The 12,895-nt window shown below is 38.6% G+C and overlaps 1 protein-coding gene across 1 annotated transcript in view; it reads right to left on the bottom strand.

Annotated features, from left to right (window-relative positions):
• The window catches only part of INTS9 (integrator complex subunit 9), an 86,089-nt gene that overhangs the window by 44,846 nt on the left and 28,348 nt on the right, over positions 1–12,895 (bottom strand). The window contains exons 3-4 of the mRNA XM_090289021.1: positions 4,097–4,157; positions 966–1,028 (exon numbers count right to left, since the gene is read on the bottom strand). Of these exons, the coding sequence (XP_090145147.1) occupies positions 966–1,028; positions 4,097–4,157 (124 nt within the window). The remainder of the gene's footprint in view (positions 1–965; positions 1,029–4,096; positions 4,158–12,895) is intronic.

Genomic DNA, 12,895 nt, shown 5'->3' with positions numbered 1-12,895 from the left:
CCCAGAGGGCACACACACATACTTTAAAGAGAAAAATGTTTATCTATAGGCTAACAAGGGAAGTGTAGACATGGGAAGAGAGGGAAGAAGAGAGGGCAACAGGAAGGGAAATGGCACTCTAAGTTTCTTTTCTCTTTGGCGCTGAGATGTGCAAGTATCCTCTACGGGCACTGTAATCCATGGGGTGTGTGGGCAGAACAGGATGGTAGCTTCTCATTGATTTCCTCAGCAACCCTGGATGAGCAACGGGCTTCCCCACACTTCATCTGTCACTGAGAATTCCACCGAGGGCACTCTGGGGACTAGGCCTGTCAGCTGAGATTAGTTTCCTTTAAAACTAATGGAAACTGATCTTTGTTTTCTTTAAAGGATAAAGCCAGCCCTGTACTCTCCTAACGAATCTCACTTTGATAACAATAGGTACACAACAGATATCTATAACTCAGTTCAGAATCTGTGAATTTCAAGCAAAATTCATTCAGTATGATCTTTCAAGTCAATAAGAATTTTTATAGTTTACTGCATTGGCTGAATTACAGCAATTCCCAATTATCCACTGTAAGCAAGACTAGGAAAAGTGTGACTGATCCAAGTCATAGGCACTATAATCACAAAACCGAAAGGCCTGAGTTATTTCTTTACCTTGCTCAAAACTATGCCCTAGTGCAAGTGCCCGCAGGGATTATGGAAAGAGCTAGAAACAGGAAGACGAGAGTGACAAATGATTACCACACAAACACAAAGAAATCCTAAATGATATTTTAGCCATATAACAAACTGACTGGATTGTGAACCAATGTCATTCCAATAAATTCAATTAAAAAAAAAAAAAGGCAGTGACTGGAATAACAGGTTCATTTCAACTTGAAAATAGGCAGCTAAGCCCTTAAAATTATTTCTTGACTTCATTTTGAGAGATGACAAGATATGCTTTGTTTCTACAGTAAGATTCACTTTACTCTTACCTCTGGTAAGCAGAATTCAGGTACAGAATCCACAAATACATGACCTGAGCACTCCTTGAGCTCCTAAAAGAAATGAAAAGAAAAAATTCTAGGAAGAAATATCCAATAAATACAAAAGCAACAAATTCATCCCCAAACCAAACTTTCTGTGAAGAATTAGATTGTGAGGATTGTTGGAGGGAAGCTAGAAGGTTATTCAGGCCAGCTGTTCCCAGGTTAGGCTCACGCAGGTTAGGTGTCTTATTCAGGATAAAAAATGTTGGTAGGTGGCTGACTCAGGACCTGAATGCATATTTCTTGATGCCTCTTCAAGGAAGCCATGTGTGGACACATGTTTCCTGAATAATAGTTACATAGAGCATCCCAGCAACCTCAGAATATTAGGGGAACACTGATGGAAGTCAGGATTCCTGGGCCCTGTCTAAGACATAAAGGATCAGAAACTCGGGGGATGAGGTCATGGAACCTGTATTTGTAACAAGCACCTGCACTGATTTTGTTATGCAATCAGATTGATTGTCCTGGCCCTACAGCCTTTTTTTCCTCCAGGCAAGAGCAAGTAAGGAGGGAGATGAAGAGTAGAGAACAGGGATTAAACTACCCTCTCCCCTCATCACCTTTATGAATATAATGTTTGTCCTTGCAGAGCATACAATTTATTTGGGATTATAAACCAAATGTAGTCATTCAAAAGAAAAGAGTACAATACAATTTCCCACTCTGCCGTGACCTACCACATTGGATATGCTTGTCTCAGCTTGGATTCCCTCGCAAATAGACCCCAAGAAAAGGGTGAGTGCAAATTTATACAGAAGGTGCTGAAAACCAGGGGGAGGATGGGCAAGTGACAAGGGGAAAGGAAGGTGGCCGATAACGATGTGCTATTGAGCTACACAACACTGTGGGCAAGTGGGACTAATCCATGGGGACCCTCTGGTGTATGAAACATATACCTGGGAGTTATCCTCCCAGGGGCTTGGAATCTGAGATATTTATACAGCACTTCTGCGTTTTACAGCTTCAGGAAAACTCTCCCACAAACCATGCAGGTGTTGGCAGCTGGAAGCATGGCAGGGCACACTGAGGAGACATGAGTGGGTAACCAAGGGGCTACTACATGCCTCCAGAAGGTCACTAGAGTTGCTGTCTTCCCTCACTGATACTTGAAACTGAAATCTATGGGGAATTCTTTGTTCCATCAAGGTTAAAACTATTTACAACTTTATAAAAAATAGTTTGCTCTTCCCAGAAAGAGAATAATACTGTTAGAATTTTATCTTATTGTGCCTTCATAAATCACTGAACATATATTTCTATATATTCATATATATGTATCTATACTTATATTTGTGTCTGAATGACTTTATTCTCAATATTTACCTGAATTTGCCTTTTGAATTTTATAAATCTCATATCACAACCTTGAAAAGCTGAGCCAAAAAGAGACTACAAACAGTTCTTAATTACAACGTATCTGCCAGCTAAAAACAAATAAACAATTATGTTTCATGGGAGAAGGCTCCCAGCTCCTTTAGGATGAGGTTAAAAATTATTGCAGACAAATCATTGGAAATTTCAAAGCTCTTCTTGCTCTTAAATTGGCTACGTAATCTTCTTCCCCATCAGGCTACATATCAGGGCATGACTACCTCACGTGACAGATCCTCCTCTGAGACTCTTCTCCTTCCTCGTTGGAGAAGCACATTTGCCATTCTGCGCACTTACAATGTCACTGTATTTTATTCACACTCCCGTCTAATGAAATGCTCTCACATACACATGCAAGTCATTTTGCTCACAATGCGCTGGTAATGGGATGCTTCTGAACCTTTCTCAGGGAACAATGATTTACAGCCAGCAGAAGAGTAAGGCGGAAATCAGGTGCACAGGTTCCTGAATGTCACATAATTTTACAGATTAACTATGAGGAAAATCTCATTTCAAATTATGCACTTGGTTTGCACTTGAGGTTGGGGTGCCGTTCACAGGAATTAATTCTGTAAAAAGAGCACCTCTTTATTTAAAAATACCTATTACAAGAAGGAAATGCCTTATTAAGATGAATCATTTTAAGGATCTTTAAATTTACTCGCTCTTTCAGTTGTGAGATGTGCGAAACAATGATTTAGAAGACTAAGAATGGCATGGATGAGCTTTGAAGTTTTTAACCTTTGACCTCTTTTTTTAATTTTAGTATAAAATTTGACTAGATTATAGTTTTAACATTTTTTGTACCTTTGGTCTCTCATTTATAAGTTAACTGCCTAAATAATGATCTGAGGAAGAAATTACTATGAATATAATCTAATGTCAAAAACTTAACAGCCGAGAAAGAAGTAATTGAAGTCATTTACTTTAGGCCTTATTAGTCTGTGATTAAAGTCAATAGGATGCCGCACCTTAGATTGCTAGAACTATGTTCTTTTTTTCCCATAACCTATGAGACTGTCCACTGTAGGCTGCCAGGGAAGGCTGGAATAAGACAATGGGTCATAGTCTGGAAGGTCCTCTATGCAAATTTACCTAAGAGCACGTTTCCCTCCAGCCCCTCAAGAGTGCACTGCCTGGGAAGTCACAGCCCCAGCTGCTCAGTCTCCTTACTCCTCATGTGGTGGCCAGAGTGGTCCCATCAGATGACGACACTGCCCTGTCACAACCTTCTGTGGCCTCTCGTCACTCCCAAGAGACCTGAACTTTATAATGCCCCACCCAATCTGACCCCCTACAGAAGCAGTTTAAAACTCACATACTTGAGGATTTTAAAGTTATGTAAAAAAAAGAAATAAAATTATTCCTTCCAATCATAAGAGTTGGTGGAATTCTTTAATAAGTATCACCTTTGAAAATTTCATTGCAATTACAAAAATAATAGTTTTCTTTTTGCAGTCACAAAATGTTATTTGCAGCTGCAGCTCTTAGATTTTTTCACATGAGAAGTTGGATCTGAATCTGAACATTCTCTAAAAGGCTCTTAAAAACAAAAATCACCAAGTACTAAAGACCCTAAATGGCTCTTGGGAGAAAACATGGGGGGTGGGGTGAATGAGCCCACAAATCACAATACTATTGGGTGGCCCTGGTACGACAGGACGGTTTTCACTGGCTGTAGATACACTTCAGTTCATCGTTACCTTGTCCAGGAAAACATTTCCATCCTTCAGGCACCAGCCAGGAAGATTAGACAGCCTGGCACTGCAAAACAAAAGATTAAATTATCCTAAGTAGATTATAATCCTTAGTGATTTCAAGGTGACTGTATTGTCTCCATCAAGTTAAAAGCAGCTTGAAATTATTGGCAGCAATGCCCACCCAAAATACTCATCAAAAAGATAAAAACGAACCCTGTTGTATCAAGCTTAAGAATTATGTGGCAACGGATCACTGAAAAGCCAAACAGTTTAGCACTAAATTGGGAAAATTAAAAGAGCACCATGCAGAACAAAAAAGAAAACAGAAAGAGGAATAGTTTCCAGTCACTGCCTGGGATGTCACCTTGCCTGTGTTGAGGACAAGCCTGAGGGGAAGGTCATCTGTGGATGAGCCAGACACAGAGAGGGCTCAGGTGCTCTGATAAGCACGCTTAGCTGCCTACCAGCCAGAATTCACTGCAAATGCAAACACCCCAATTCTAGTCAAACTCCCATTCTGGATTCACTGCTTTTAAGTGGATTTGTCACTTGTCTCCTGTGGCTTGAGTTTCCAATTGTGGAAAATGAAACTCGTTTTCTAAGTGTTACAAAATGATGCCATAGTAAGTGAATAATTTCTAGAAGAGGAGGTTAATTTCACATATATATATATGATACATTAAAATAGTCTGGATTCAAAAATCATTCACTTCTGGGAATCTCAGAATTTAACTGTGTGCTTTTAGTTGACCAGGGGAATTATGTTGGTAGGTGAAAATGCAAACAGTTAAAAAAAATGCTACAAATAGAAAAATTTAACGATCAAGGTGATGTGTGAAGGAAAGCACCTCAGGAGCACAAGCTGAATGGCAAAAGGAATTTAGCACTTCCCCACAAAATTAGTCTGTGAAGTAAAAATTAAGGGCAAGGTAAGGGTGGGGGATTAAAGACTGTATAATCACAAACCAATTAATTTATAGTTCCTAATTCCCTTGCCAAAATAATCTGATCAGATTCTGATTTTATATATAAGTAATAGGTATTAAAGTCTAATAGAAACATGAATATTTAAATATTTGTCAATCTTCTAGGAAAGGTTAAAAACCTGAGTATACATGCATCTTTTTTTTTTTTTTTTAAGTGAAAAATTTGGGGTAAACTTGTAATTCTGACATAATTCCAAACTTATAGAAAAGTTGTAAGGATGTAACTACAATGAAGTCCCACATATCCTTTGCCTAGATTCACAGTTTAAATTCTGCTTTCATTAATCAAAAAGAATTTTGGATTTCATACTTGATAATAAAAATCACCACTAAGAGAATCAAATTTGGTTGGTATAAATTATAACTGATAAGCTTTAAAAAAAACCCCCAAAACTCTGCGAGTTTTCTGCTCTAACCTCTCAGAGAAACAGTCTATTGTCACTAGCTATTTAATTTCCAACTCGTTTCATAGTCACATTTGCCATTTATAGACTTCTTACTTCTTGACAAATATATTTACTACCAGATCAGGTTAAAAAACTAAGTATTCTAATAAAAGTGTAATGACAAGGCAACGTGAATACTATTCGCATGCTAACTCTAAAAGAAGGCTGAAAACATTCACTTCCCTTTACAAAGAAAAGTGGATCAAAGTTATATGCATTCTCTCTGTTCCCTATCAGACACACATAAATGAGCCTTCAAATTAGAGATGACTGAGTCAGTTAGCTGTCATCAACAAATGATTAGAAATGGTATGTAATATAGGCACCCCCCATACAACATGGTACTTTTACAACACAGTTTCTCTCTAAGACGGTTAGAGAATTGGGGGAACCCCCCGTATAACACGGTTTCGCTCTAACACGATATGACTGTGGAAGATATCCAAGAATTGCTGGTAGAAGAAGAAACTGATGAGGCAATTTTGGTGGAAATGACACCTGGAATGTGCGAGGATAACTTAGGGGAGGACAGCACTGATGAAAACAAAGAAGTTAAACAGTTTACTCTAAAAAGCGTAAAGAAAGGCCTAGACTTAGTCGAACAGTTAGTCGTATTTCGTAAGTGAAGTTCCTTGCACTGAAAGGAGCATGATGTTTAAGAGAGAACTTCGAAAGTGCTTAACACCGTATAACAAAATTTATAAAGATCTCTCAGCTAAAAGCAAGCACTCTAAAATAACAGATATTTTGCAAAAAGTAGAGCACAGAAATCAAGATAATGCTGAAGAAAGTTCAGACGACGAGGATATCTTGTCAAAAAGAAAACGCATTCGGTTAATGGAGCTTAGTAGTGATGACTAAGGAAACATTACTAAAGTCATATTAACATGTAATACTTTTGATGAAAACTGCTTTAAGAAAGATATTTCTCTCAATTATAAAAATATAATAGTATGTTTTTTTAATGTTTGGAACCTAAGCCCCCTCTTTATACTAGTTCTGTGTTTCATGTAACACAGATTCACATAACACGACATTTGTTAGGTAGGAACCTAACAACCGTGTTATATGGGGGTTACCTGTAATTATTTTTTTAAAAAGTGGTTTTACTTTTGCTGAACATTTTTACATCATAGCCTTCTATGAAGTACCTGTAGTTATTTTGAACTTGAGAAATTGTCAGTAGATGGATGGAGAGCATGATCGTGTTATAACGATTGCACCAAAGATGAAGAGACACAGAAATGTGTCACCAAGTGGCAGTGGGATGTTGGCTACAGACATGAAAAATATTTGGTTACTGAGTTCCAATAAGTTAATGAATAGAACATAAAGAGTTAGTAAACTTGAAACAACAAAAGGGAAAAGGACTTTTCATTTTTTTCTTAATGACTGCAAAACTTGACTGGGTAAATTTTTTTAAAAGAGAAATGTCAGAGATTTAAAAAAGAAAAGATTTTATTTATTTATTTTTAGAGAGAAGGGAAGGAAGGGAGAAGGAGAAGAAGATAAACAACAATGTGTGGTTGCCTCTCAAACACCCCCAACTGGGGACCCGGCCTGCAACCCAGGCATGTGCCCTGACTGGGAATTGAACCGGTAAACCTTTGGTTCGCAGGTCGGCACTCAATCCACTGAGCCACGCCAGCCAGGGCATGTGTACATTTTTTAAACAAGGAAAAGAAAGAAGCTTTCTTCATAGAAATCTACTTTAATAAAATATGAGAGGTAGAAGATATTAGAGAAATTATGATTATAGATGAACATATCTTTGTATCCACTATTTAAGAATAAATTTTTAGGAAAAAAAAGAATGCTGTTAAAAATGTTATAGTCAAGAAAAACAAGTATATAAAATCTACTTTTTAAAAATTGGCACAGATGACCATGACCAAATGGATTGAGCGCCTGCCTGGGATACAGAAAAATTGGCAAAATATCCCTATAAGTAAATAAATAAATAACTGAAGGCATTTAAAAGTAATGAACTAGGAAAAATAGTGAAAAAGAATAAATATGGTATGCAATTCATTTTTTCCAATTTCCTACTTGAAATGCATTACCTTTATGATCAGAAAACAAAGAAAGAGGCATGACTACATGAATTAATTAAAAAATATTTATAAAACTTATTTTGAGCAAAGTATGCAAAGTGCAAAAATATGACAGTAAATAAAGTAATCCTTGAGTAGTTTACACTCCAGTATAGGGAGATAGTAAATAGCAAATACAATAGAATAAAATAAAAGCTATGGCAGGGTAAGTAGAAGGTGCTAAGGGCTCACACAAAAAGGGCAATTCCGACCATGTGTAGTGGTGTAGCGGAGCAGGGAAGAGGAGTTACAAGGTAAATATGGAGGAGGTCTTGCCTGGGCCAGGTGGCTCAGTTGGCTGGAGCATCATCCAGTACAGCAAAAGGTTGCGGGTTTGATCCCTTGTCAGGGCACAAACCTAGGTTGTGAGATCCATCCTGGTCGGGGTGCATATAGAAGGCAACTAATCAATGTTTCTCTCTCACATCGATTTTCTCTCTCTCTCCCTCCCTCCCTCCCTTCCTCCCTCTCTCTCAGATCAATAAATATATCCTTGGGTGAGGATTTAAACAAATTCAAAAAAGAAAAGATGGAGGAGTCTTTCCAGAAAAAGGAAACAGGGAATGGCCTCACAGGCTGTACTGTTGTAGGAAAACGGGGTGTTCATCCTCACTTCTTCATTAATGAATCTTTATTTACATGTCAAGCATTCAGGTGATGGTGATGCAACCATGAACAAAACATACCTGTCCTCCTGGAGGACAGACATATCAAGTATCACAACACGAACAGAAAACAAGCTGTAGAAAATGTAGTACAAAGCACAGCATTTGCTAATGATCGAGGCAACATCGAGATCTAGGCTATGATGTTTGAGGTGAGATCTGGACAGCAGTAGAGCCAATGAGGAGCTGGGTAAAGGGGTAGGGTTTGGAGAGGACAGAGCAAGTAGGCAGCTATGAGGTTCAGTGCTTTCCTCCCCTCATTCTCCCCAGCCTTGGCACGGACGTCCTACAGAAAAGGCTATGCAAATGAAATTTCAAGAGTCCCGGACACCCCCTCCCTCCCCTTCATCCAACTAGAATGCCATCTCCCTGTCCTTTCTGTACAGAAACTGGAGTAATCTGAGAGATAAGCTCTTGCTAAGTAGGCTAAAGGAGGGTGGGATAGATGGAGGAGGGGGAGAAGAGCCTTCCTGGCTGAGGGAACAATTGGGTGACTGTCCCAGGCAGGAGATAAGATTACTTTGAACTGAAAGGAAACAAAGAGCCAGATCCTAGAGGAACAGGCACAAAGCCTAATATAGCAAGATGTACTTGGTATTTATCCTAAGAGCAATGAAAGGCCCTTGTTTTAAACGGGAAGAGGCAAGATTAGATTTGTAATTCTGAAAGATGGTTCTGAAGAAAACTGACATCACGTGCCTTCTGATAACATATAGCATCATTTGTTTGGCATTCCTATAAAAAATAATCCCAATCTAATCATGAAGAAACCTCAGACATGCGCAAATTGTAAGATGCTATATAAAATACTTGGCCTGTGCTACTAAAAATGACAGGTCATAGCAGACAGACACACTAAGCAACTCTTTCAGATTAAAGGAAACTGAAGACATGACAATTAAATGCAATGCAATCTAGATTAGATCCTTGACCTATACCGCTATTTTTTTTTTTGCTATACAACACATTACAGTAAAATATGAATTGGTGTAACTTGAGAAATATGAATAAGGCATAAAGCTTAGATCTTGTACAATATCGATGTAAGTTTCCTGATTTTGATTACTGTCCTGGGATTAGGTAGAGAATGTCTTTCTTAGAAAACGGACACTCAAGTTTAGGTGGTAAAGGAGCATCATGTCTGTATCTTTCAAATGGGTCAGAAAAAATTACATGCATACACTTAAAGGGAAAATGACAAAGCAAATGTAATAAAATGTTAACAATTGATAAGGATTATTGGGAGCTGTCTGTACTATTGTCGCAATTTTTCTGTAAATCTGAAGTGATTTCAAGGTATAAAGTTACACAAAGAGATGCCTTTGGATTCAGGCAGAAGCAAGACCAGAACTGAAAAGTGGTTAGAGGCTTCGCAGTAATGCCTGTCCAAGAGGATAATGACAGCAGCACTGGAGAGGTGACTGGATACTGGAGCTCTTTAGACTTGACGTGGAGGGCGAGGAAGAGGAAGTTAACTCCCAGTTTTTTGGCTTGTATAACAGGATGCTATTCACTAAGATAAGGCACTGTTGGGGAAAACAGGTCTGGGAGTGTCTGCTCTCCTCTTCTGGACCAAGTCTAATAATGAACTTGATCTGGGGCACACTGAGTTTTAAAGTGTCTTCAAAGGCACATCCAGGGAGAGAAACTTTGGATATATGAATATTTTGGATAGACAAACCTGGGGTTTAGAAGAGAATTATTAACTAAAGAGGCATATTTATAAGTTATTGTCTGGATGGTTATGGAAGCCCTTAGCATTTACTATATTCCTTTGGTGGAGACTCTGATGGCTAAGCACTGGATATTGAAGAATTCTGATATGTGGTGGACAGATGGAGAAAGATGAATCTCCGAAGTAGAGAGAAGAGGAGGTGCCAGAGATGGAAGAGGAAAAATAGGAATGCACGATCATGGAGAAGAATATGCATCAGCTAATGACATGGGAGTCACTTGTGACTTCTAGGAGAGGTGTTCTGCTGGGTGGTGTGGGGAAAGCACAGATCGAGAGCGGGTAAGAATACTGAAGGGAAAAGTGAGTTGAGAGAAGGTGAAAAATGTTTTTTCTTAAATTTAAAGCCAGAAATGACTAAGCATAATTGAATTAGAAAAAAATAAGATGGAGGGGTTCAGGATGAAGGAAAGATTACAACTAATAGCAAGATGACTGAAAAGGCAAGAAGGTTTGGAATCCTCGGAAGAAAGAGGGATTCATTCATATGACAGGTTGACAGATATTTACTGAGAGGCTGCTACATGTCAAGAACTGCTTTAGGCACAGAGGAGAAAGTGGAGAACAAACAAAATCCCTGCCCTTATAAAACTTACCTTCCACTGAAGGAGGACAATATATAAACCAAATACGTATATATAATGCAATGATAAGCACTATGATGAAAAATAAAACAGGATGAGGGGATGGGGAGAAACTGGGGATCTTATTTTAGCCAAGTATAACTTGAAGGTTTCTGAACTGAACAATGGAAGATACTTTTTGAAAGACACTATGTGGGCTACCAATCATCCCACTAGTATAACCTCCTTCTGAGAGAAAACCAGTGACAAGGGGTAGACAGAGCACAGTGGGTTCTAATGCTGAGCCAGGGCTGTGAGAATTACAAGAATTAGGTTAAGGACAGGAATAAACGGGAAAGGGAAAACACATAGCTAGGACTGTCTGCCCAATTTAGGTTTTGAACACCTAGATAACTCATGACCCCACAGAGAATTTAGGCCTCCTCATAGTACTTTGCATTTTATATCCCTTAGTAATTATCAACATATATGAGGTCTGCCTGGAAAAAGTTCAGCCACTGTTAATATGAGAACAGTTTGCACAACATTGATGTAACCTGGGAGCCAAGGAGAGTGGACTATAGAATGCACAAGTGTGAACAATGATGACTTCACTGTACTAGCCAGTGGGGGCAGTAGATGCCGTTGAATGAGCCATGTGTACTGTGTAGCCATTGCATTCAAAATGACTGAGTAGAGAAATGAATCTGCACCAAATTTGGCATTAGCCTCCAGGGAAGCTACCTGGATGATTCAGAAGGCCGCAGCTATGGGCAACTGGTGACTGGCAGTTTCATCACGACAATGCGCTGCTCATACATCATGTCTCGTGCAATTTTTTTGCAAAACATCAAATCACCAAGGTGGCTCAGCCCCCCTACAGCCCAGATTTGGCACCCTGAGACTTCTGGCTTTTCCCAAAACTAAAACTGCCTTCGAAAGGAAAGAGATTTCAGACCGTCATGAGATTCAGGAAATACAAAGGGGCAGTTGATGGAGACTGGGAGAACTGTGTGAGGTTCCAAGGCACCTACTTGGAAGGAGACTGAAGCATAATTGTCCTGTAGACAACAAATGTTTCTTGTATCTTGTATCGTCTTCAAATTAATGTCTCTTATTTGTCATATTACATGGCTAGCTACCTTCTGGGCAGACCTCATATGGTTGTTTTCTTAACACAAGTATGAAATCTTCAACAGTGTAATTCTTTCTCTCCTGACAGACTACGAGGAAAGGAAAGTTGTCTTGTTCATGTCTATATCCCCTAGTTCGGCACAGAGCATATTCTCAGTAAAGACCAAATAAATGAACATTTTAATTTTCAGGGGGAGGGGCAGAGACAATATGTGGTGCAATGCCTAAACCAATTCTCTCTTTCTGTGTGTGTGTGTGTGTGTGTGTGTATTTCTCTTTTGGATAATATCAGTGTGTGCATGATAAATGAATTTCTAAGTGCTGGGTGTGATTATAACTGAATTTCTATGAGCTTTGCATAAAATGTTAACTGGAATTATCTCTGACCTTGTCCCCATCACCTTATTGTATTGCTTAGCTAAGGAAAAAAAAAATCAATGGTTGATTTTTATTTTTACTTTTCTACATGGTTCATAGGGTTATCATTATGAATAATAATTGCACAAGTGATGTCTTCAGGAGTGAATGGGATGCATTAGATGGTTTACTTAGCTTGCTATATGCTTTTGAGCTTTTATATTTGCTTTAGATAGCTTTCTTATATGTGGTATCACTTTTTTGCTACTGGAACTACATTTGCTTCTAAAAGTTACCACTTCTATAAATTCTGCTTCCAAGTAACAGCAAGCTTCCCAGACAAAGTCTTAGAAGAGTAAGTGCTGAGTGTAGGCCTGGGATAATCTACGTGCTTTAAGACATGGACTTTGGCTTCATACACGATTCTATGATATTTATAGCTGACTAGTATAAAAATAATGCATAGCTGCCTATCGAAAAGAACTGTCAGCCTCTATGATGTCAAGTCCCTGCAAACGCAGTAAAATGATTCTAAAATTCAATTCTTGGACTCATCAGTTGACCATTTATCAGCTCTTATATGAATTAGCAGGAAAGATGAAATATACATGACCTCACTTGCACTAAGCAGTTGCAGGAACATTTTACAGAAGCTCAGAAGTTATAATAAAGAAGTCAATCAATAATTCAATACAACACTTTCCATCAACCCAGCCAAAGGAAATTATTTTGATGCAGAACATTTTTAAGGGAACAAAGTAAACTTAGGACAACACACAAGGTATTGGTAACCTTGATATAAATGGGTACCATTTTTAAGCAAACG

The sequence above is a fragment of the Furipterus horrens genome, unplaced genomic scaffold (genome assembly GCF_987537825.1).
Source record: "Furipterus horrens unplaced genomic scaffold, mFurHor1.1.pri manual_scaffold_10, whole genome shotgun sequence".
NCBI lineage: Eukaryota > Metazoa > Chordata > Mammalia > Chiroptera > Furipteridae > Furipterus > Furipterus horrens.
The sequence above is the reverse complement of the archived record's forward strand: the minus strand, read 5'-3'. Positions and strand labels throughout refer to the sequence as shown.